This window comes from Microtus oregoni, unplaced genomic scaffold, assembly GCF_018167655.1.
Source record: "Microtus oregoni isolate MIOR12 unplaced genomic scaffold, Mior012 000035F_ref0000213, whole genome shotgun sequence".
NCBI classification, from domain to species: domain Eukaryota; kingdom Metazoa; phylum Chordata; class Mammalia; order Rodentia; family Cricetidae; genus Microtus; species Microtus oregoni.
Genome location: NW_024543094.1, coordinates 25,896,616 through 25,923,233, shown reverse-complemented (window position 1 = coordinate 25,923,233; position 26,618 = coordinate 25,896,616). Strand labels below are relative to the sequence as shown.

The following is a 26,618-nucleotide window of genomic DNA, read 5'->3' as shown; positions in this document are numbered from 1 at the left end:
TGATGGGGAGATATTTTATGGAATTAGGGGTATTTTAAAAAAGGGGGGGGGGGATTAACTGGTTTGATGGGATGATTGGTATTTGTGATTTACTGTTTTTAGAAAATTATATTGGTACTGTTTCTTGTATATTGATATATTGAATATTGAATGTGAGTGTTCCTACCTCTATTTTTGTATAAGAGTATGCTTATAACTTTGTCTATATTGTATTGATACATCTACCATATTACAATGTACATTTCTACCTCTGATACTATTTATATAATAACAATGTTTACATTTGATATATAATGACATTGTTTACAGTTGAAGATCATTGTCTTCATATATTGCAAAGTTGTTTATTCTTTTAGTCTTCAAGTTAGATAGGTATTGAGAATTATATGTTTGTCATATTTATTTTTAGGTTAATCAGGTCTTTTAGATACATAGAGATTATATTTAGTATAGATAGTATAATCTTCAGCCTCTTCGAAGAGCTGTAGAAAATGGCCTTTAATCTAACCTAGAATTCTGCACCAACAAGACACAATTACTCCTAGCAATGCCACTCTACTCCCAAAGAATGTTGAGCACCAAAGACACTCCACTGGGAGCTTGTCTTCTTGGCAGAACTGGCCTTTGGGTTAAGAAAAGCCCATACCTCAACTACAGACTAAGATATGAAACAGGATTGTCTTATCTTGCCAAGACAGGGTAGGATAATTCTAAGAAAGTTCCTTGCCTTTATTAATGGTATGTCAGTTATGTTATGCCTTAGCCAAAGTTGGTTGACTCAACATTGCAAACAAGACTTTGGGTGATTGCCCAGGTAGTCAGTTGTCTCTGTCATTTATTGCACATTTTGGATATCTCTCATTTTTTAAGTAATATTTATTCCCTTCTCAGATCTTCGACAGAGTTGAAGATTATATAATTGTAGTTAATCTCTACATATTAGACTCCTAGAGAGGAAGCATTTAAATGTAGGAGCCCAATCGTGTGGGGGTGGGATTTTCTTTCAAACCAGCCCATCTGGTTATTTTCTAGTCTGAAAATAAGGTAGATAGCCACAAAATTGGACACAAAGAGAATGCAGTTGTTGATCAGATGGGCATGGGAAGGCATTTGCAAACAACTAAAGGGAAATATATTTGCAGTAACTTGAAGGGTACATGTACCTTTTCCCAGAGACTCTTTAACAGTATTTTATTCTATGTTCTACTAGCAGCAAAAATTCTGATTACAAATCCCATCTACACATTATAACATTACCATAGACTATATAGGGATATCGCAATATGAGTTTTTGTTTTTTCCTTTCCCTGTGCTGGATAACAATTTTTCAAGCTATTAGGCGATACAATGAAATTTAAACTTTTAAGGTAAAAATAATTGTAAAACAGCAATTTGATTTAGTTCAGTAAAGCAGAAAGCATAGCCATGTATGCTAAAACAAATAAACTTGCCAATATCTAAAATGGACTGATTCTTGTGCACTCCTTTCAGAGGGTTACAAGAGCAGCAGAGATGATGCTTTCAAGTCACCTGCACCTACGATCATGTGGAAGTAGAGTCAATTTCTCCTTGCCAACAATGAAAGTGCTTCAGGATAGCCATAGTGTAGAGACAAAGGAGTGGATTCAGAGATGCACGAACCACTCTTATTCTAAGGATTGGGCGTGGAGAAATCAAACACTTTAAACTCTTGATAATCAAGTGTATTCTGAGAAGGGGTGGCAATGCCATTAGTCCAGAGTTGGTTAGAAATACAGTGGAATTTTTAGGGCATCTGAAGGAGAATCTCTGAATTTGATTGGTTAATTGTAGTAAATTGAACTAAGGTCTTATATTTTTCCAGCAAGCATTTTGTTTCTGATCTATAACCTCAGTCTTTTTTCTGCTTTTTATGTCTATGCAGGTCATCACTAGTTCGACCAGGCTGTCATTGAGCCCACTTTGTAACCCAGGCAGGCCCTGGTATGTGAGTCATTCTATCTCCTGCTCTTGGTTAGCTGAGGCTACAGTTCTGTTCTTCCAACGTCTTGCTAAAATGCATATATTTGAACAAGATTCCCTAGTCTAATGCTTCTGATGTTCAATAATATTGATGAAGTTTAGATCAAACTACTTTTTACTGGAACTGTTAGGATTATTGACCCCTGAGACCTAAGCCCAAAGGTTAAAATTGAGTTGGTTTAGGACAGTCACAAGTTAGAATATATTTGTAAGCCAGAATAATCAAAATAGCAAACAACCACACAAGCTCATTATAAATAAAGGGATGAGAACCGCAAACTCTTTAAAATAGTTGAGGAGAGAAATCCTCAATCCTGGGGCAGATCTAAAACATTCAAAGCATAAGAAGTCTTCACTGTTACACTAGATATGTGCTCAGAATTCAGTTACCGCTAACATGGAAAGTAGCCAAACAAAGGCAGAGATAAAACAAAATGCCAAGATATTTTACAGTGTTTCAAACAGAAGGTGATAGATATTCAATAGCCTGTCAAAAGCAAATAACAGCCTCCCTTTGCTCTGAGACTGTGATCTACACAAGGAAGTAGATGAAAAAACACAATAAGGCTGCACAAACACAGCAGAAGACATGCTGCTTTGATGATTTATGTATGAAAGACAAAAAAAAATAATAATTTGACTGAAGGATAAATGTAACAGTAGACGCTTGATCAGCCACAGCAGACTAAACAAAAACCAGCACCTCAGAAGCAGTTTTGTGAAAGTCAGGATCCTGCTCTAACATTTCTTTCCAGACCAAATGTTTTAGGATTAAGTTAGACATAGGAAACTGAACACAACAGAACCTGAGCTTGAGCCATGGAAACCTCAGAGTCATCTCTGTTGGCTTTTCACAATCATCCACTCTAGAGACATTCACTTGTGAGTTAACCTAACATGCTGCGATGCAGCGATTGCATCATCTCTTAGGGCAGACAGCACCCTCTGACTTAGAAAAGCCAGGCATCTGTGTTCCAGGTTTAGTAGATTTCTATCAATAAGAAGGAACGGCAGACTTGGCCTTGTATTCTATACCAGGATTGAGTGCAGGGCTGACTTTAAATATTGGCAATTAAAAATGTATGCTCAAACATTTTTTAAAAGAAATTCAAATCAATCAAGAGGAAAAACCTTTAAGGCAATCAGTAAAGAATACAATTTGGGTACTTTCAGAGATCTGATGATAAATTTAAAATAATGAAATCTGTTCAAGGTTATGGAGCTTGAAATAATTTTCACAATTTCACAGTAGCAGAAAAGCACAGTTAGGTTAGCTAAATTGAGCAGAATTCTAGTTGAAAATTGTGTTTCATTAAAATGCTTGTTCTTGATTCAGCTAGCAGATCTCTCCTGGGTCCGGGATAACTGTCTTCAGTTTGCATCCTGAAAACACTTACTTTTCTAATTAGGTGGTGAGTGGCATTTGAAGTTAACCTATTCAAATGTCAGAAAGGCTGTTAGTAGTCATGCCTGCTAATATATATAGTTCAGACATTCTTAAAAGTTATAATTCAGTTCAAGGCCAACGTGGTCTAAAAGTGAGTTCCAGGATAGCCAGGGATATTCTACAGAGAAACCCTGTCTCAAAAAAACCAAAAACCAACCCCCATGCCCCCCCAAAAGGTTATAATTCTTCCAATAAACCAACCCTGGGATCTGAAAATCCAAAAGAGACTTTGTTTCAAGTGCATATAGCAATTATCCACATATTTATGAGTTCCAAGAACACGATCTAGGTTCCCTTTCCAGGTGAGTTAAAGGAGAATTTCTAGAAAAGCCAAGAACTTTAAATTAAATTAGGCTGAAAGAACTTGAAATTAAATTTTGAACGTAAGCTCCAGGATATGCCTGGGTTTTGGAGACTGAAGGCCACTGGTTATGGTGCAATTGGGTTACAGAGGAGCATTAAAGCATGTTGCTTTTAGCAGAACAGATGAAATGGAAACCAATGTGTGATTATGTAAAAATGAAATATTATTAAGTATAATAAATTATTATAGAAAAGAAATAAAATGCTGTGGGTATAAGTAAATAGCTTACCGTTGGCATTTCTTATGTTCAAATCAAACATAAGTGCCTTCTAATTGTTAAGAAGAATCAATTTTATAAAGCCATCAGTGAAAGGGAGTCTCCTACATCAATTCCCATCGCTACTCTGCCCCGCTGAACTCGAGTAACCATTTTGTTTGTTTGTTTTCATTCTGTTTCTAGTTTCCTTTTTGTGGGTATTGAAACTGGGGTCTCTATTTATGCTAGACATTCTAACCTCCTGTATTACTTTAAAGATTTTTATGCTATTATTTTTAATTATGCATATAAATGTATGGGTGTCCAGAGTGACCAGAGGTAGCAGATACCCTGGAGCTGGCTTTAAAAACACTTTTGAGTCTGCTGAGGTGAGGTTTAGGAACTTAACTCTGATCTTCCTAAGTGCTTTTTGTTGATTCGTTGTGCTAGGGCTCAAACCCAAGGCTTTTAGGAAGTCTATCAAGCTCTGTCTACAGCCAAACATTCTTAGAAGTGACACACTTGATTAGGCTTGGAATCATCTATGGTAACTGTACTTGAAACAATCAGAGGCATGGAAAATGTTCATACATTTGTGATATTTTGGATTCTGATGGCTCCCTGTTTATCAATTATCTATCTACAATCTGAAACTGCAGCAACTCATTGTCAAGTGTACTTCAAATTTTTTATTATGTGGTTTATTTAAATCCACCCCACCATCATAATCTATTTCTAATGCATAGCTTAAGAACGTATTTTGTTGTGTGATTCTTCAATGCTTTAAACAAAACTAAGATGTTGCTGGGGAGAATTGGTAACATATTAGAGATATCATTTCAATGTGCATTGTACAAAATATTAATTATGTGAGAGACTGTTTGTAAGACAATTTTGTAGTCGAATACTGGAGAATTGCCAGACAGAATATCTTCCCTCATTTTGAAGATCCTTTGGAGAGCATATTCACTGAAGTAAAGAAGTTGCTTAAGAATCGTCCACTACTGTCAGCTGCAGGCCTGCAGAAAGACTTCACATAGCGAGCAGCCAGAAGAAATGACTGAATGGTTGCATGAGTGAACCAAGGTTGTAAAGAATTCTTCACTGAAGAAACTTATTGATTGTCTACTCAGAGAATCTTATACCAATTAATGAAAGATTACAGTAATCCTTTTTTTCCTATTAACAATATAGAATCTCTTGAACAAACAAGCAAACAAGCAGAAAAATGAAGAAAAATAAAACAAACATGAAACTTCTACCTATATTAAGAATTTTGTTATCACAAATATAAGAGAAAATCCAGAAGTTTCTAGGGAATGCCTCCGCCCCCTTTTTTTAAAAGTTAAGAATTCTTTTAATACAATCTTTTCTCATTTTATATAGCATATCTCCATTTCCACTCCCTCCTCTCCTCCTGTTCCTCCCTTCCTCTCTCCCCAACCCCCCATCCACTCCTCAGAAAGAATAAGACATCCCATGAGAGTTAACAAAGTCTGACTCTTCACTTGGAGGCCAGGCCAAGGCCCTCCCCCAGCCCAAGAGAGGGAGGAATGATAATATGAGCAAAGAGGTCAAGACCACAATGGTGATACTCACAGAAACAGCTGACCTGAGCTAGTGAGAGCTCACTGACTCTGGACTGATAGAGGGGAACCTGCATAAGACCAAACTAGGCCCACTGAGTGTGGGGGACAGTTTTGAGACTTGGGCAGTCTGTGAGGTCACTGGCAGTGGGACCAAAATTTATCCAGAGTGCTTGAACTGGAGTCTTGGATTTCCTTCTTTACATAGAGAAGATTTCAGAAGCAGTGTGAATGAACACCCCACTTCATAGAATACAGTGTCTCCTCATTCTCAATATTAGGACTTAGGATCAAAAGATACTTATCAGCAACACTCTCTGGGAAATCTTGTATTGGAGAATTGCTAATATCTTTTGAAACCTATGATTTTAGTTTGTACAACTGTAATTCACAATGGCCATTTGTAAATGTTTCCATTTACTGATTTAATGCAATAATGTATAAGAACACTATAGGCAAATAGGAAAGAGTGGACAGCTGATATAAAGACACTTATAGAAAAATCAACCTATTTTTCTTTTAGATAGACTGGTGTAAACTCCAGAGATGTGCACATTAATCTGAGAATGCACAGACTGTTGATTATTTAATGCTGATTGAGTAACAACTATTTTCTACAATGACAAGTGAAAGAGCCTCAAATGTATCACCTATCTATCAACCATTTTCTTCCCCACCCCATCACTTTTTGTTGTTGTTATTTTGAGACAAGCTCTTCTTACTTATCAGAAACTGATCTTTAACTCATGATCATATTTCTTCAGTCTCATGAGTGAGTTTCAGCTAGTAAACCATACGAAAATACAGAAGTAACCCATGCATTGACCATGACATTGTCAAAGATTTTTCATGTCTTAGAAACTACTAGCAAGTAGCAATCCTTTCTTGAATGAAACAAATAATATCTCACTAATTTTTTATTAATTCCTACCATAAACATGAGCAAATATAATTTAATAAAATATATTTTAAAACATAATTAGTATTTTTCATCGTATTACCTAAAAACTCTTTTCTTTAAAATTTCAAGTACCAGTATAGATATTTCTAAGTTTTCTTAGAAAAACTTTGCTGGTTTTAAGATGTTCTTTTGAATATTTAAATTTTGTCCTTTGCATCACAGAACAGATGAAAAGATCTAGCATAATATATTTGCATGCTTACCGACCTACTTTTTAATTGTATATGAAAAGCAACCAACCATAAATTTCAGAGGAAAAAAAAAACTTGCACAGATAACTTCACACACTGCCCTAAGGGCAAGGGCAAGAAAACGCAACAATACCTGTGGATGACTGTGTGACCTCATAGAGTGGTGAGGCCATGCACTTGCATAGACAAACACAAGGATTAGGATTTCCTTTTCTTTCTTTACCCAACCCACTGAATTCTTCACATGTTAAACACCAATCAGAGTGAAATCTAACCCTCTTCTGTCTTTGGAATCCCACATGCCCTTTTAGCCTATGAAAATGAATACAATGAATCAGGGTCTACGATTTACAGAAGAAAGGGATGCACTCATACCTCCGTTATCTTTGAGATGCAGTGCTATCTTGGTGTCATCTGAAAGAAAAGGGGACAGAAAAAGATTACAACAGAAAAAGATTTCAAAGATGCACACATCTCTTCCTTGGCAACTGTCTTAACTCAAACACTTGGATTTTATACTTTAGAGACTAATTTCTAGCTCAGTGGGAAAACAGGATCCAACTTTACATGGTATAGCAATAAAATTTATCTCAGAGATGGTGTAGGCTAAAATATTAGTAACACATCTGAGCCTCGATTCTGTGAGAATGATAAAAAATATAGTTATAGGATGAAATAGATTTTTAACTTTCTAAAACAACTTACAATAGGACTTTATTTGAAATCAAGACTGAGACCATTATAAAGTAAGAGGAATAATTAGGATTTATCAATAGTTAAAGATTTATCTCAATTTGTATCAGTAATGAATAATTTATATCTGAATGGCTAAACATGGGGCATAATGTTCCATTTCAAAAGTTATATTTGACTATGAAAGTTAGAGTTTCAATTAAAGCACGTTTTTCACAGTCTTTAGAATAATGACCCCAAATAATTTGAATTTAAGTATATGTTTCTTTTAAGAGAAACACAATGCAGTTGGCATTTGCCCTCCACCTCTCTGTTCCACTTACTTTATAACACCCACTTAAATTTCAATCAAGAGCTAAGGCTTAAAAATTTACTTCTTATTCCAAAGAAAGCAACACTTACTACAATAAGACATGAAACTATGTTCTCCCCTAAAGAAATAGTCTCCCCCCTACTCCTTATTATATCATATAGAATAGAAAGTTATCAAATAATGACTATTATATTTTCTCCACACATGAATTTTACCTAGGCATTAGCACTTTAGTAGTTCCTTCTTCTCCATAAAAGGAGTTACCCTTCAAGAACAACTTTGTGTTCAGTGTCTCTGTGATTGACTGCATTCAGGAAACACCACTGCATAACTGTATGTGAGTAAAGTGATCTATTGTTCAGAATTTCATAGCAATAGTTATTTATGTGCATATTTCTTTTGATTAATGTATCAGGATTGTAGTTTGATGACTACTAAATTTAGCCACATGAAAAGAAGTGAATTTTTCTTTTCTAAGGGGAAAAAAAGAAGCCAGATTATGGATAATCGCTAAGGTTTAACAAGAGAAACAGTATATATAAAGAATGCAGCATGTTTTTTGCTCATGGTAACTCTGAATCTGAAAAATTCTTTGAGAAATTAATTATCCAAATAATATTTTTTTCTCCAGTAATCAGGTGTTACACAGCAATCTTTTTTTTCCTATAAAAACAAGCAAACAATCTTGTGGGCACCTTCCGTGGGCAGGCTGGTGGGCAGCTGGGATGTCACGGCTCTCCTGGTGGTGGTCAGGACCCTGAATTGCGTGGTGGTTGTGTGTGAGGTTGTGGTGGTTTGAGAACTCTCCGCTGGCTCTGCGCTCTCACACATCTTCTCCTTTGACTGGTAGGAGACACGGAAGTGAAAATCAGCAGACTGAACACATTTTGTCTTTTAAATTTACATCAACGAAATCGGACTTAAACTACAAAACATCTCAAATTGATGTCAAGAGTAAATTATTTTTGTGCCAGACTCTTCATAGATTTTGTTAATTTATGAAGTATATAAGATAAGAGAGTGGGAGGATGTAACAAAATACACACATCTGCAGATATTTGGAGTCACCACTTTACCTGTGTTTAACCCTCTGTATCATTCTTTATCTTGCCTTTTTTAATTTTATAGAAATATCTATGAAATATGTGGTATCAAAAGATAAAATAGTTAAAGTTAGAAGAAGAGCATGTACCTATAGAAAAGGTTTCACACCTCTTTGGATCTACAGAGCAACAATGTTATATCTTAAACATTCCCTCTTTGCTCTAGGCTATTTTACAACCTCAAAATTAATCTTTTCCAGGTTGAGTAAAAATTTTAAATTTTGTTTTCTCTCATGAAATATCCAAAACCACATAGATAAATCTTTCATTTAAACACAATCTAATTCTTCTTAGCAGGGCTCTATAGAAGATACCAGAAGAAACAGATTTCATTTTCTTTTAAAATTTATAACCTACAAAAATAAATCCCAGTTTTCTCTATTAAGGACTCTTATTCTAGAGCTAGAAGTTGATGTTGTGAACAACCTCTTTTTGTTTCAAAGATTTCATTGCTCTGATAAAAGGTGGCTGCTCTAAATATGGGCAGTACTCATGACATATTTGAAAATTTTTAGTAAGTAACTGTCTTGTCATGAATGGAGAATAAAGAATCTTTCCACCAGTGAATGTAGAGTTTTTATAAAGCTGCTTTATTAGTCAGATATACAATAAGTTTAAGTTTATTCTTTGCACAGATTACTCAGCTTAATCCCTTTAGCTTTGACTCCTCCCCAGCTATAATCCATAATTTCTGATATTCAGATAGAAATCTCTAGAACTGTTCTCAAAGCTCGTGTATCTTACTTCTTTCCATATGTACTTTACACTGAGATTCTTCTCCCTTGAATATACAATAATTGCTCTGTTTTAACGTCCTTTCATCTATCACCACCACCTAACTCTTCAGTACCTTCAGGTATCACATATTTTAATCACCTTTTTGGAAAATACCCTATTCTGCACAAAGCAAGAATACTTCTTAGCCTTGCCCATGCCAAAGGCAGGCAAGACGTAACAGTCAACCCCAAACTCCACAAACTAATCAGCATTCTCACTCAGAAAATCAACAGTGCCTGGAAATGGTTTGGCATATGGATAATCATATGTTCAAAGGCCGTGGTACCAGTTCACTCTACTTAACAACAGCAATCCCAGAGTAATTCTCCCTGTTCTGCCCTGGTTTCACCTTTCATTTCCTTGATGAAAGAGGCCATCAGTAGGATTTTTTTACAAATCAAACTTGTTTCTGCCTGAGCATATCCCCCTTCCTTCTATTCCAGAGGACAGCTATCATGCCTCATATTTTTTCCAGCTGCATTCAATTCAGTTCACTCCCTTGGGTTTTGTGAACTTGGTATTTGGATAATTTTTTTTCTTTTCAACATCAGTCAAGTGTAATTCTCTGATGACTTGTTACTCTAACATAAGGTAAGTATGCCTAATCTTCCACTCTATCTAGACCCCCACTGCTCCACCATACATCCTGGCACTGAATTATTCTACTTTTCCATCCAGTCATATTCAGACTTCCTAGGCATTTGGTTTACCTTGATCATCTCAAACTCTTAGTTTCTCCACTTAACTACAATCTTACTGCTCCATGTCTAACTCGGAATTTTTCCTATTGTGTTTCCGTATATCTTCATATTTACGAAATCTCCCAACCTACGGGTAATCCACATTAGTGAACACAGATGCCCACTCTCGGGTTCTGTGATGCTCATCTTCTGACTCCTCTCTTACAGCTCCCGTGCTTCCTTCTTATTCTACCTCCCTTTAGCTGTGCAATTTTTATGTCTATTTCTTGACCTTCACTTTCCCTCTGTGTTTTCTTATGCACTTCCATCTCTATACCCAGAGTTTCATTTAACATCTTGATATTGAATGTTTACTAATCTGCATCTCAAGTTGACCTTCTTCTCTTGAAAGCCAAGCTCAAACATTCATCTGTTGAAAAGACATATGCAGGTGGATGTCCCAGACATCTTAAAATAAAGAAGTCTAGGATCTATTGGTCTCACTGAGTTAATAAACAATCCTGTGTTTAAGGTAAAATCTTGGATTTGGTTTGCTTTTGCATTTACAAAAGAAGAAGGCTGTGTGTATAATGTAAATTTCAAAAGAGTATTAGAAATTTCACAAAATAAAGAAAATCTCTAAACACGTTTCTTTATTCCCTTTCTATCATTCCTCCCCAGATAAAACCCTATCTGCTCAAAGAGAACAAAATACATTAAGTAACACTTAAAACTCAAATATAAAAGCAGAGTTGGCCCAGAGGAACAAATGCTAATACCAATGTTGCTTAAAGGAGACCAACCTTACATCAGCAGTAGATAGCATGAGCTAGATTTGGTGAACTTGTGTACTTAACTGTGAGTAAAGGACTGCTTACCACACAAAGCTAGTGGTGTGGATAATTTAATTGTAGAAAAGAGGAACCATGGATTATTACAGAATGCATCAGATTCTGACCTTTAGTACCATCACAGTCTAGAGAGCATGGTAAATTATCCACCACTGTACCCAGGACACTTTTCTCTGCCTTGTAAGGCTTATAGGGAGAATACTTTGGAGCAAGAAAGCTAAAATATCTGGATCATATTCTGAACTTTTACACAATTATGAACATTCATTTCAAGTATCTTTTTGAGAAAACTGTGGTTACATGAATGTGTCTCATATGAGCTTGGTACACAAGCTAGAGTTATCTGAAAGGAGGGAACCTCAGTTGAGGAAATGCCTTTATAAGATCTGCTGTAGGGCATTTTCTTATTTATGAGTGGTGATAGGTGGGAGAGGGTCCAGATCGTTGCAGGTGATGCCATTCCTGGACTGGTAATCTTGGGTTCTATGAGAAAGTAGGTTGAGCATGCCATAGGGTAAAAGCCAGTAAGCAGCACCCTTCCACAGCCTGTGAATCGGCTCCTGCCTTCAGGTTCCTGCCCTGTTTCTGCTATGGAAATGTAAGTCAAATAAAGCTTTCCTCCCTCCTCAGCTTGCTTTTTGGTCACTGTGTATCACTACAGCACCAGAAACCCTAACAAAGACAATGAGCAAAACAAGGATCTGAAAACACAACTGGATTTGTCAATGTGGTATATGGAAATGTGTCATAGAACTGAGATAACAGAGATCAATGATGGTTCATGTAAAATGCTCTAATTCCCCAGGTGAATAACAAAAACCAGATTAAAGCATCCACAGTAATAGTGCTTTTAAAAGCTCAGCAATGTTGGCCAGTTTTTTGGTTGAGATTTTACACAGGGTTTCACCATGTTTCTTAGGTTAGCCTCAAATTCATATCCTCCTGCTTGCTAGATTACATGTATATCCCATCTTGACTTTCAAGAGTGTTACTTTTGTTTATTTATCTTAAATTTTATTTTATAATATTGGGATCTGACTGAGGGCCTCACACTGAGGTGCATTTTGGGCCCCAGAATGTTCTCAAAGGAGCATTTCTTAAGACCTCTATGAGCTATCCAAACTCAAGTGTATTTTCACAAAGCTCCTAGTAACCCACAATATTCCTAGTGGTTCCTGTTTTATCACTGGGGCTTGACTAGAGTCCCTAGATGAGAAAATTTGTGTATTATTATTAATTGCCATTAAAATTTATATTCTATAATTCAATGAAGGAGGGATCTGGAGAGATGGCTCAGTGGTGAAGAAAGCACATTGTTCTTATATAAAACTGAAGCTTCAATCCCATCACTCACAGCAAAAGGTTCACTACTACCTGCAACTCTCTCTCTCTCCTGATGGAGGGACCTGCTGCCCTCTTCTGTCCACTGTGAGCATATCATGCATGTAGTGCACATATATTCATACAGATACTCACATTTAATAAGGGACAAGAAATACTTAATGCACATATAAAACTTACGGAACTTTGAAATGACTGACAGTAAGATTCAGGAAAACTTTAGTCAAGTTAAAATTGCTTTTTCATGTGAAAAACTAATAATCACATTACCCACGTCTCGCGTCTTATAGCCTGGCAAGTTCACTACAATCAGTCTTTCCCTCAAACCATTACTTTGCTATCATATTAAAAGAGGAACAGTGACTACTTAAAAGATAAAAAAAAGAGGAAATATTTAGGAAATCTGCTTTTTGTGCATATATGTTCAATTCTGGATCTCCGGATCCCTATATAGGTACCTAGTGCTGGAAGCTCTCATGTATGCTACAATCCTGTATTCCTTCACCCTTCTTCATGACAATAAAATTATCTCTTGAGGGAGGGTAAGAATAAAGTGTGGTGATACACGCAAGCCATTATCCGTGGTGAATGGCATACATTAAGGATTCACTTTCAATGTTTTGAGTTTATTAAAGAACCCCATTAGACACCACTCTAATAAGTGGCAGTGTCACGTGCTGGGTAAAACTGATGCCAGTGATTTAGGGCAGAGCACACCTGTACTTCTTCCGGACATCCACTGTCCACCCAGTCCTGCCGGTGGCGGTCGAATCCACTGGAGCATCTTCAAAGATCCATTGTAGTTGGAGAGAGGTAGCATAGCATGTTGGGAAGGGAACAGAAAGAAAAAGACTGGTAAATAGACAGTTCTCAGATTTCCAGATAAGCATACCATTCACCGAGTGACTTCACTCACTCAATCCCTGCTCCAGTGTCAGCATCTCACAGAGCAAGGCATCACTCTCAACTCTTCCCACACTACACAACGCTGATGTAACCCTAAGCAAAATAAACAAATCGCTATTACATAATGTTGGATTTCTTTCCCTCGTTTTCGTAGTTATTCACTAAAATAAATGCATAGAAATCATTTGTAGTCATCATTTTAAAAATATTTCTTATTCATTTATTTATGTATCCCCATCTCATAAACACTCGATTGTGTAGTAAACTCAAAGGTTTGAAGTCTTCAAACAGCTTCCATGGGATAACCTTTAAACTAATGATTCTCAACCATCCTAATGTTGCAACCCTTTAATACAGTTCCTCGTGTCATGGTGACCCCCAATCATAAAATTATTTCCATAGCTACTTCATAACTGTAATTTAGCTATGGTTATGGGTCTTAATGTAAATATCTTGTATGCAGGATATCTAATAATGCTACTTTTGTAAAGGGCCATTTGGCCACAAAGGGGTTGTAAGTCACAGTTTGAGAACCAACACATTAATCCCTGGTATAACCTGCTCGATTAAAAGGTGATCTTAATTCTTGGGCTGTACAAGAGAGACTATGCTGATAATGCGACATGTTGGGAATGTCAGAGTTTGTTCCAGGATCGATTCCTGGTCTGTTCTGAATAGGTTGAGTTCTGGAGACCTTGATTGAGCCTGAGATATAAATGAGATTTAAGGCAGCCATATTTGTCCCTGCCGGACTGATCCTCAAGGCAAACCCTAGACATCAAAGCAGGGCGAGCTTCTTGTGTTGCTGCCAAAAGAACAGTTGGAAGCTACTCTAGTCTTACAAGGTCTGCTGGGCTATGTCCTATGAATCTTTTCCCAATCCTACTTTTAATTCATTTTCTTTCCCTGTAATAAGTGGCAACCTTGAGCATAACAACTTTTCTGTGCCATGTAAGTCTCTCCAGTGATCTTGAGTGTGTTTGGGGAAAATGTACAGCTATGCATGATTAGGTCACTCCAAAGATGTCTGATTTGGCATGTATCACGTCAATAAAATCGTGTTCAGAGTCTTTCCCTCAATGGGAATACTTTTCTGTCTGTTTTATCTGGCCATTACAGCACATTCGTTGTCAAGACCCAGCAGTTTCAACCTAGAGCAGGACCCAAAGAAGCTTCGTAAAGTGCTGTGACCAACTGTTTTACTCTTCTTCTTTCTTCCCTCATAAAACAGTTCATTTACCTTTACCTTTTTAAATAATAATTTTGGTGTGTCTGTGTTGTGTGTGTGTGTGTGTCTGTGTGGTATATATGTGTAGTATGTGTCTATGCGTGCTTGTGGGTGTGCAGGCCTGGGACACACAGGGGCTAGAGGAGGATGACAGGTGTCCTGTTCTGTCATTCAAACAAACTTTCTCACTGAACCTGTAATGAAGCTGGTGGCCATCAGCCCCCAGAAATCTGTAGAGGTAGCTCCCACCTCCCAAGGCACTAAGGTTACAGGTGCATAAGTGACTCCACTCAGTTTTTGTTAATAATTTGGGGGATTTGAACTCAGAGGCTTAAAACTGTATAACAGCGTTCTTACCACTGATTCATCAACCCAGTTCCCAGTTACTCATGACTTAATGGCTAAATTTGATTGAGATCATTTTAAATTGAAGTCAGACTATCATACTGATTATATCTAATATAGCTGACTCTTAAAATCTTTTTGCATAGAAATTTAAATTAGTTTTGTCAGTCTATTAGTATTAAGGATATTTATACTTCCCTTAATTTTAATAATTGAATATATATTTATAGTTAATAATGTGGTGCTGTATTTTAATCTAAATGGAATTTATTTACTTAGCAAAATAAATGTCATCCAATTCTTACTTAATATTTATTATGGTTTTAATTTGCAACTGTTCTTTTGGTCTTTGTTTTGAAATGAGTTCACATCACGGCTTTTTCTAAGAATCCTCACCAGAGACAAAGTTCTGCCCGAGAGAGCATAATTCAATTCAATGGAATGTGAAAACAACCTTCCTGTCAGCAAGACAGACCATATTTATCATTCTCTCCAGACTGACCCATTGAAAGATCAACCCATTGGATTCTGTGTTATACCAAACACCTGCACTGAACAAGCTCAAGGGTGGCATAAAGGTCCATGTGAGTGTTGGCATCCTGATGCTGCGGATCTTTATCTGGCTGTAGCTTTTTTTTCCTTTTTTGTTTTGAGCTCCACCTTTTCCTCTGCTCACCTCCCTACCTCTCCCCTCCCCTTCAACACTCTCCTAAGGTCCCCATGCTCCCAGTTTAATCAGGAGATCTTGTCTTTTTCTACTTCCCATGTAGATTAAATCTATGTATGTCTCTCTTAGGGTCCTTGCTGTTGTCTAGGTTCTCTGGGATTGTGATTCATGGGCTGCTTTCCTTTGCTTTATGTTGCTGTTGCTCAGTGACACTGTGGGATGTGGTGCTTATTTATTTCTGGGCTAGTGAGATGGCTGCTGTACCTTCTTCTTATCTGTCACCTGTTTAAATATTAAAGAATGTGTTGATACTTACTTTTGGAAGCTGTGAATATAGCAATTTTTTTGAAAAAAGAAAAAGTCCTTAAGAGTTGTTTGATCACTAGTAATTACAGATAATTTTAAAATGTAGTTTGTTTTAATATACTCTTACTTAAAAGTTTCACTTGGATATACTAATTTAACTTATAATAAACTTGTACCAAATCTTAACTTAGAAAAATTAGTCATTTAATTTGCTAAATTTACCAGGGAAAAAAATCAGAACACACAGTTTCCTTGATTTATTAAACAATCCTCAAGTTATAGTGTGTGAAATTAAGTTCTGTGTGAAGTCAATTAAGTAACTCACTTTTGTTTATTTATTCACAGTTCATTTCCTAATAATTTTTCTATAGTTTATGAAAATTGGGAAGGACTGAGGATTGCTTTGGAAATGGCCAAAACTAGGACCAGGTGGGTTGCTCAATGAGGTAAGGGCTTTCCAATCAAGTGTGAAGATCTGAGTTAAGGTACCCAGCACTTAGGAAACAGTGGGTCATGTATGCTGGGTCCCCAGTCACAGTGCCAGGAAAGTACAGATTGGGTTAGATTGGTCCATGGACAGCTGGAGAAAACATGTTGAAAATGAAGGATATGAGCTAGACTTCAATTTAGCAACATTTTTGTTGCTTTTAAATGCTCGATTATATTGTGACAAATTGGAATTCAATTTCCTTCAGTTTTCTGTATTGCTGTGTGTCCACTCAAAAGATATTACTTCAGTACTAAAAACATTTCCCTGATGCTTGATGGCTGGCTTGTCTAGCTGAATCTGCTAGGCTATGATTCAGATAGGAAAAGAGTGATTAAGGAAGACATTCAACACTGACCTCTGGTATCTGCATTCATGTGTGCAATCAGGTGCACATGTGCCTGCATGCACATGATACATATGTACCTACAGACATACCTACATGGAAACTGGTAAGACTGGGGTCTTTTTTTCTGATTTTATTTTATATTTACTGATCTAAATAGTATCCAACAGCAATCGGTACATGTATGCTATGTAAATTTAAATGATTTCTAAACTGTATGAAAATAAAAGGAAAGCTCTCTGGGGAAGACTTTCCCGTCTCCATTGAGATACTTTTTAGCCTTCTCTGTCTCCTCAACACAGTCCTACAAAGAATGACCCTGACCATGGCGTATCTTCTTAATATGTAGATTTTCCAACATTTTAACAGTGTTAATCTGCAATGCCTGCAAACTGAGTGAACTGAGCAAGATTCTCTGGCAACTGGAACTCAGTGGTTTCCACTGTAAGCAAGCATTTCCCTTCGTTACTCTTTTCATACAGACATTCAGAAATTACTGTTTTCCTGTAGGCTGTGACCAGGACCAATTATCACTTCTCCAGTCCACCTATTGCAACCCACCCTTGTTTGTGCTCATCACAGCCAACAGAAGCAAACGGTTCTATGTTCTTTCACACTGCAGAAGTCTGGAATACCCAATTAGTCAATCCAAAATGCAAGCCTTCTCTCCGCTCAGAGAGATATCCTTCTCCCATCGATATTGTCAGCACATCCTGCTCCGAGGGCCTCAATACCGAGTACAAGTATCAATGTTACAATTGGCTGTGCTCAAGTTGATCATGCCAGGCTTTCATGAAAGCATGATTCAAAGTAAGGTGTTTGAATTAGAACTTTTCTAAGGTATGTTTTCCTCTCTATTCTTATCAGATTTGTCTGTGTGTGTGTGCAGGCAGGCATGACTGTGCATGCACATTTGGCGAATGTATGTGCCTGTGGAGGTCAGAGTTATTAAATCCCCCTGGAGCTGAAGCTGGAATTGCAAACGATCCTGAGCTTCCTGGCTGAGATGCTGGGAACAGAACTTGGATTCTCCCTAGAGCAGCAAGCACTCTTAACCACTGAGCCATTTCACCACCCCACAATTTCCCTTACTTAACAACAACAACAAAAAGATTCTATTGTATTGTGACAACTGGAATTTGTTTTTTTTTCTTTCAATTGTTAGCTTTGTCTGCTGCATTTCCACTACCAAGATATTACATAGGTAGCAAAGATAAGTGAGATATTCCACATTGCAATGGTAAAGCAGGCATTCACACACACACACACACACACACACACACACACACTTATATATTTATTTGAAGTAAAGTGATATCACAATATGGGTTAATTCGGTTAAATTCATTAACATATTTATCTATCACCTCAAATAGTTTAATTTTAGACTGAAAAATTTGAAATTTTATCTTTTCTAATGATTTAAAAATTATGCAATAGCCTATTAACTTTAGTAGTAGCTTATACAACACACACCCCAGTATTGTCTTCCCATCTGATTGGAATTTTGCTATTTTTCTTTTCTAAGTTTATTTCCCCATCTATAAAAGAAACAGGAGACATAGCATAATCATGAGAAGCAAAAGCAAAGGACTTGCTTTTATGGTAATGATCTAGAAAACACTGTTTTTAATACTTGAATGATAGCAATGTAGTAGGCATGCAGGAAATCAGACACCTGTGAAGAGAATTTCCTCTTACAGGCAAAACTGATAAAATATTTAAGAATTTGTCCTATGTATCACATTACTGTGGAATGCACATCTCATGTAGTATATAGTTAATAGTATAAAGTCCTTATCACATGGGAGAATTGGCACCACAGACTCTTTTGAGAGAGATCAAAGCTTTTCCACCTAGACCCAATGAAATAGAGACTACATAGTTTGGAAAATATTCCTCAAATATTCATTTTTAGGAACCTTGAACAACTGTTCCCAGTTTTAGTATTTCCAAGTTACTCTCTTCTTAGCCCCACCTAGTTCTGAGCTCCTAGAGAGCTACATTTCAAAGCCCTCCCCATTTCATTCAGTATCAATGATGTGTTGATTTAAGTGGTTCTTCCAAGACATGATAAAGGAACTCCACTAGCAAGGTGACCCAGACAACAATGTTCCTCTTACCTACAGCATCTATCAAATCAAGAGATCAGGTATAAACCTCATCATACTTCTGTTTATTTCACTAAGAAATAGTTTCAGAAATAGGATTACTTTTGCAAGAAGAGTCTATATTGTTGGTGGAGATCAACTATTAACGCACACATTAGGGAAGCTAAAGGAGTTTAGATAACTCAAATCACAGCAATTGTTTCTAAAAGCTCTCACAGACACACGATAAACAGAATGATTTGGTTCAAAACTAATGGGAAATAATATTTTTTTTTAAATCGTAGAGGGTTTAAGCTTAGAAAATAGATCATAAAGTTTAAAATGTCAATCTTTATCATTAATAATTTTAATTTAGAAAAACTGAATAATATGCCATTTTTACTATGGGGTATTTCTGTTTTCTTAGTTGGCTTAGGTGTAGTATTAACATTTTATCCCCAAAATATCTTAATTCAACAAACGTGATGTTTAAAGTTCTCATGGCACACATCTCTGGGAGAGACAGGATTACAGAAGAATCTATCAGGAAGTTAGTCGGCAGACAATATTGCAAGACAAATTGTGGAATTTTACCTTGATACATAAGAATGTGACTTATTCTTTAAATGCATTGTTAACTGTATATCACCAGGTTTGTTACATTCTCATACCTGTGTTTAAGGTACTCTGACCATATTCAGCTTCCCTATTGCTCTTTCTTATCCTTTTCCTCTCTTCTCTCCTCCTCTTCCCGCTCTAAAGCCATATATATATATATATATATATATATATATATATATATATATATTTTCTTTGAATTAAGTTCTTGATATTAACTATAGCTTACAGTCATAGTTCAATGCAAATAAGCATAGTTCCCTGCAGAATTCAGCAAAGTTTCTCTGAGTGAGAATTTTAGTGGAAAATAGGGATGAAATCATCTGATATTGGATAGCAGGTGCCATTCATATATGGAATGGAGCATACACACACACTCACACACACACACACACACACACACACACACACACAGAGAGAGAGAGAGAGAGAGAGAGAGAGAGAGAGAGAGAGAGAGAAACTGATCATACAGTAGTAAAGGCTCAATCTTTTTCCATGTCTTGAATATACATAACTCTAACATATATTTGTCAAACATAACAACATGAGGTATTCACCCTTCCTATTCTGCTATGTCAGAAATCTCCACTATTCTTGTCCTCCAAAGAATGGTTAAAGAAACCTGCCTGTTGTTAATTTACCATTCACTGATATGTTTTTTCCCCAAGGAAAGAAAAAAATATTTTCACAATCGACTTTTCATGTTGGAGTTCTCCTTGCCATGTACCCCGCTAAGGCCTAGACTGCTCTGAGCTTCACAGCGGGCAAGAAGCAACACCAGGAGTGACCAACACTCAGGCTTATTGGTATTAGCTTAACCCTTTCAAAAACCCGTCTGGTTAAAGGCCTCTGGAATGTTGGCAAAATGATCTCAATTTCGAGTTTTCAAAGTCTTGAGAGAATGATGACCATGTGAGAGCTGATTGACATGTGCTTCAAATCGCGATGCAGGGAAACAATGTAAGTTTTACATGCAGCAGTTCACTAAGCCCAGATGAGGGAAAAGAACTCAGGAAAGACACGCAGATGTTAACTTCTGGTATGTTTACATCAAAGTAATTGGGATTATTTTATTTAGGATATTTATTAAATTAAATTATTTGATATATCTCATCATTGAAAATGCTTAAGTATTGCTCAGGAAATATACAAGAATAAAATATTTCTTCATTAGGAAATAGTAAAAATCTACTTGAAGAAAATCTGAGAAAAAGACTGCAATATTTTTTTGTTGATAATTTTAATATGCACCTCTGTTCTCCACTGAACTGAAAAGCGCTGCTTCTCCCGGTGAAACAGCTGCTTAGTGGGTAAATGATGCAAGGTTGACTGCGTAATGAGTGCAAGGATCCTTCATTACAAAGCATCCTGTCTTCCATAATTTTATAAGTCTAAGCCCCTTGCATAAATATTGACTTTACTGTTTGTTTTTCCTTTCTTTTTAAACCAGTAGAGAGAGAAATAGTGAAGAATGTCTCAGTGGATTTCAGGCAGGTAGTCAATTGCATAAGAATGTGTTACAAATGTAAAGCAAGGACTTCGAGAAATTTTCATTCCTGTCAAAATGGATTACTCCAAGGAGGTTGGGGACAGAGACAGGCAGAGCTCCCGAGCTCACTGCTTAGCCAATCTAGCTGAGCAGCGAACTCCAGGCCAGTCTAGCTGAGAAGTGAACTCCAATCTAGTCTAGCTAAGCAGTGAACTCTAGGTTCAGATTATATTCCTGTTTCTAAACACAAGGTGGAAAACCATTGAGGAAAATGTCTGGTATTAACCTGTGGTATGTACACATAGAATGCCCAACACAAAAGGCTCAAATGCTTTTTAAAATATTATTTGAGAAATATGCTTAAAATAATTTTCTGTGTATATTCTGAAACTAAGCTTTTTGTGATTTTTCTGTTTTATTTTATTTCCAAAGATCCACATGATATATAAACACGCTTTCTGTTCCATTTTTTTTTCTTTTTAACATTCTCGTTGCAATCTACTGCATAGTTGACATCATGTTCTCTACCCCCTGATTAAGACCCTCAGCTTTAAAACACTGTTCAATAAGTACATTAAAATATAAATGAATTTATTCCTTCATAATCATTCCATGAATTCTTTTTGATTAGCCATTTTATTAGAAATTTACAGAAAATGGGGGGTTTGTGTGACGACGCATGCCTTTAATCCCAGCACTGTAGAAGCAGAGGCAGAAGGGTCCTTCTGAATTCTATGCTAACCTTGTCTATATAGAAAGTTACAGGACAGCCAGAGGTATACAAATTGAGACTCTCTCAACAAACAAACAAAAAAACAAAAACAAAAGAAACAACATAAATTTACAGACAGATAACACTGAGCATGTCTCAACGCTAATGTAGCTAATTTTGAACTCGGTCTTTAAAGCATATTAATTATATCTATGAAGTAATCAAAGTGTTATCTCTTTTCTACATGTAACAATTTAGGCATTGTTTTCATGTCTATAATGATCCTTTAAGAAATAATAGTTAATAACAGGTAAACGTCATTCTATGACTTCATAAAATTATTCCAAGTATATATGAAAATATCTATGACATAGTTTTATTTTTGATTTGTTTCTTGTTTGTTTGTTTTAACAATTATGCAAACTGACCTAGCTACATGCAAGCTTAACTTAGTACTTAACTGAGTAATATTCCAATCTCTATGGAATTTTGACATTATAAATACATACTATATTCTTTTTCATTTAGGTTAAATGCTATATGTCATGTGACTGCATACTCATCTACTATTTTCCCCATTTTGTTAATCATCTTTGTTTCAGTGTAAACCATGACTTTCAAACTGTTATGTATTTCACCTGTCTATAATTTGCTATTTAATACAAAATATGAATTCCATAGAGCAATATATAATTTTCTATACTAACTATCTCAACTTTTTAATTCTTTGGCATAGTTTATGTCCCTATACATCCCTTTTGAGTTTACTTTTGTATGTAACGGGAAATAAGACCTGCATTTTAAAAGTATATGTTCCTTTAAAGTAGATAACACAGATGCCTAGGGCTACACACAGAGCATGCTTAGTGCTTACATTTTCGAATACTGATCTTACTTTCTTGAATGGTCTCATTTCTTCTTCTCTGTGATTTTTATAATCACCCTTTGGTGTTCCAAATAATAGACTCTTTGAGCATTTGACAGGATTGATGTGGAAATAATTGAAGTCTTAATACATTCCAGCTTTTCAGACATTAGAGTGTTTTCAAGGTCTGGTCTAAGCACCTCATCAAAGTTTCAGAGTTTCCCTTATGTAGATTCTATTTTATCTATTTTTGCTGTTATTTAGGTTTAAGTGTTGCATTGTCTCAATGGTTATTTCTAATACAGGGAGCTATTGATTTGTGTAATTGCTTTGTAAACTGATTCTTTATTTACAAATTACAGTTTGTTCTCTTTCTAATAACCATATCTCTTGTTTATGTGCTTTTTTGCCATACATTACCTACAAATGTCATATAATATTGGTGCTCACAGTCTTGGTTCATTCCCTGTTTTAATGGCAATGCCACTGGGGCTCCAACAGTGTATTTTATAATGAGCAATAGTATTTGTTGGCACATTTAATTGGTATTCTAATTCAGTTGGGTATTATTTTTTAATTTATCATGAAACAAGCTAATTTTTCCCCCAAAATTTCCCCCAGATTTCAAGACATCAAATTATCTTCATTACCAGCACTATTCTTTTAATTAAATATTTCCTCTCTTTTCCTCTTTAGAGACAGCATTTTGCTTCTGTATCCCAAGCTGACCTTCAACTTGTAACCATCCACCTTAGCCTTCCTAAGTGCTGCGATTGCAGGCATGAGCCACCATGCCTATCATATTTATTGATTTGTTATAGTAATGTAGTCATGTGGTAAATATATTGTTTTACTATGTTTTAATTTTAGCTGGATTTGAGTTTTAACCATTGAAGTATGAAAATTCAATACTAATAGAAAAATTAGTGATCTATGTGCAACTAATGGCTAATGTCATACATTAGGAGGAAAGTTGAATTTGATGGTAAAAACCAAGACCACACAGCAGCTCGCTGCTGTCCATCTGTGTAGAATGGTGCTGATTTGGAAATGTAAGGAGAAAACAGAACTCGAGAAAGTCAATATTTTGGAACACTCAAGTCATTGATTGCTTCATGCCCTGTGGTCTTCTTTTATAAGAGTACAAAGTAAAATACATCAACTCTCAGCTGGCTGGTTAAAAACAAGCAAACACAAAGCACATTGAAATTGCTCTCTACCTTCCATTTGGACATGCACACACATGCAGCAGCATCCACCCACAGGCATGTACGTTCCTGTCCACACAGACACAAAGCCCAAGGTCAGGAACAAACTTAAGCAGCCATGAAGGTTAAATGTGCAGAAGTGGGTGGTGTACTTTTGAGTAGGATATGAGTATAAGTTATTATGCTGATGAAATAAAAGTTGCAAGCATTCATAGTTTTAAAACTCAAGAACTAGTATCTATCACTAAATGAGAGCAAACATTTAAAGGATAACACATTTGTCAATGTAGTTATCTCCAAAAGTAACCAGGTTCAGGGTTTCTAGGAAAGTATTTGTTGGAATTAGATGAGACTTGAAACTTTAAAATACCCTTCACTACAATAAATGGCATTTTCATTGACCTCTTCCATTGTCTCTTGCAAACTTCCTTCCAGTTTCCTGTAGGACCTAGACCACTTTGGTTGCTCACCTTCTGCTCTGAGGTACTACCACATACTACTTTCACCTTCTATGAGAGCTTATAAGTGGCTCTCCCGAGAAGAAAGCTCCTGGATCATAGAGCATCCTTCACTCTACTCTATTCACGGTCACAGCACACAGCTGGAGGATATGAAATTGATTACCTAATGAGAATTTTTAAATTAAAAATAATAACATAAAGTTTGAGTTTACTAGGATTGATCAACATTTAGAATCAATTGTTTATACCAGTATTATAAAGAAAAGATTTCTTTGACAATTGATCTAAAATTTGGCTTTTCAAGTACCAGAGTCAGGCTGGAAATGTGTTTTAACAATTTGAGTCATTATTTGTGAATTATTTTAATTTAGGGGAACTACTTTAGCTTTTCATGGGTAAATGATAATCAGAAGCTGAAATACGTTTATTGAGAAATATTTTATGTACTTAAAAGCTTTATTTCTTTTCTTCAGTTATATATACATAAATAAATTGTTACCTAATATTTGCAAGTGTATGTGAATCCAGATGTGCACACATGTGTACTCAGGACAGTGGAGGGCAGAGGACCACCTTAGATATTGTTCCTCTGGAGCTGTCTACTTTGTTTTTTGAGAAAAAGACTCTCACTAGCCTGGAGCTTGTTAGGTAGGCTGGGCTGGCTAGTTCAGCAAGTCTCAGAGATCTACCTGTATCTTCCATCCAAGTGCTGGAATTAGAAGTGTACACTACCATGCATGGACTTTTATGTGGTTTGGGGAAAACTCAGGTCCTTATGCTTGCCAAAGAGCACCCTATTGACTGAATTATTTCCTTATCACAAATAATACATATTTTTACTTTAGAAAGAATCATACTTAAAAGTAAAGCTATCACATTTGTAGCTTTGAGGACAAATGATTACACAAATTATGAATACAAAATATAATATATATATATAAATATTTATTTAAAGACTACTTCTATTTTTCTACTTAACTAAATAGACAATTTATCAAATTCTGCCTAATAGTGGCATGCTAGGATAACCTGAAGAAATGAAGTACAGTGGAAAGCATTCTATCAGAAAAAGTATTCTACCAACTAACCTGGGCTCATAGGGGCTAACAGAGACTGAGTCGACAACCAGAGAGGCAGCATGGCACTGATCTAAGCACTACATGAGTGTTGCAGTTGTGTAGTTTGGTCCTCCCGCGGGACTTCTAGCAGTGGGAAAAGGGTCTGACTCTTTTACTGGCTATTGGAAACCTTCTCCTCATACTGGGTCACCTTGCTCAGTCTTAACACATGGAAGGTGCTTCGTCTTACTGCAGCTTTATATGCCATGTTCTGTTGATGCTCATGGGAGACCTGCCCTTTTCTAAACAAAAATGGAGAAGTGGATTGGGGTGTGGGAACAGAGGGGAGTGGGGGAGAGAATGGGAGAAGAGGAGGGAGGGCAAACTGCTGGCCAAGATGCAAAATAAATAAATAATAAATAAATTCATTTGAAAAAGAAAGAGCACCAATATAGAATATCAAAATAAAAATCTTTGATTAACATAGAGTATCAATACAGAAAAATATTCTATATTGCATAGTTTATTCTTCTTCCAAGATTAAGCAGCCAAAGTCTCTTGAGTCAATGAGCCATGAGTTAATAATTACTAATTTGATTAACAGTTTTAACATAACTTCAGGGAGAAAATAGTGCCTTATTCTCTGTGACTTTCATAGGGAGAAGGAAGGGAAGAGTGGAGGTCTCTGATACCTGTTTGAACATGTGTTAGAATCCTGGCTAAACTCCAATCAATGATTGTCCATTGTAGAATTCTCCCCATAAATACTTTTCACAGTTATATGTTAGTAAATAAGTTAGTCTTATTTGATTATTGCAAAAACTCAAGAATACACCACTTAATGGAAAGACTTGGAGTTTTAAAATTGCATACATGAGGGATTAAATGGTTAAAAGCACTTACTACTCTTGAGAGATGCCCTGGGTTTGGTTCCTAGAACCCTTGTGGTAGCTAATAACCATCTGTTACTCCAGTTCTGAGGGATCAAATCCCCTTCTCTGGCAAACACAGCTTTTGCATGCTCATGGTATACAGTCATGTATGCAAGGCACTCATACACATAAAGTAATAAATTTTAAAATTGCCCTCACAAGTTTGGGATCAGTTTTTGGCTCTGTTAGCTATGGTGATCTCTAAACATTAACATAGTTAACACAGAGATATAGTTTTGTGAAAATGGAGACTCTAAAATCTATCTTGGGTGGGCTCTTATGAGGAATAAATGAGATAATGTAGGTGAAGAACTGGCTTAGAACATTGTATAGTAGGTCTACAATAAATATGCTATTTAATATCTCTACCTTCCCTCAAAAGTGCCTGTTAAATGA

At 36.2% G+C, this 26,618-nt stretch overlaps 1 protein-coding gene across 1 annotated transcript in view; it reads right to left on the bottom strand.

The window, feature by feature from the left end:
- Plxdc2 (plexin domain containing 2) overlaps nt 1-26,618 on the bottom strand; it is a 398,667-nt gene that overhangs the window by 46,461 nt on the left and 325,588 nt on the right. The window contains exons 10-12 of the mRNA XM_041630585.1: nt 13,222-13,288; nt 8,448-8,595; nt 7,122-7,160 (exon numbers count right to left, since the gene is read on the bottom strand). Coding sequence (XP_041486519.1) covers nt 7,122-7,160; nt 8,448-8,595; nt 13,222-13,288 — 254 coding nt within the window. The remainder of the gene's footprint in view (nt 1-7,121; nt 7,161-8,447; nt 8,596-13,221; nt 13,289-26,618) is intronic.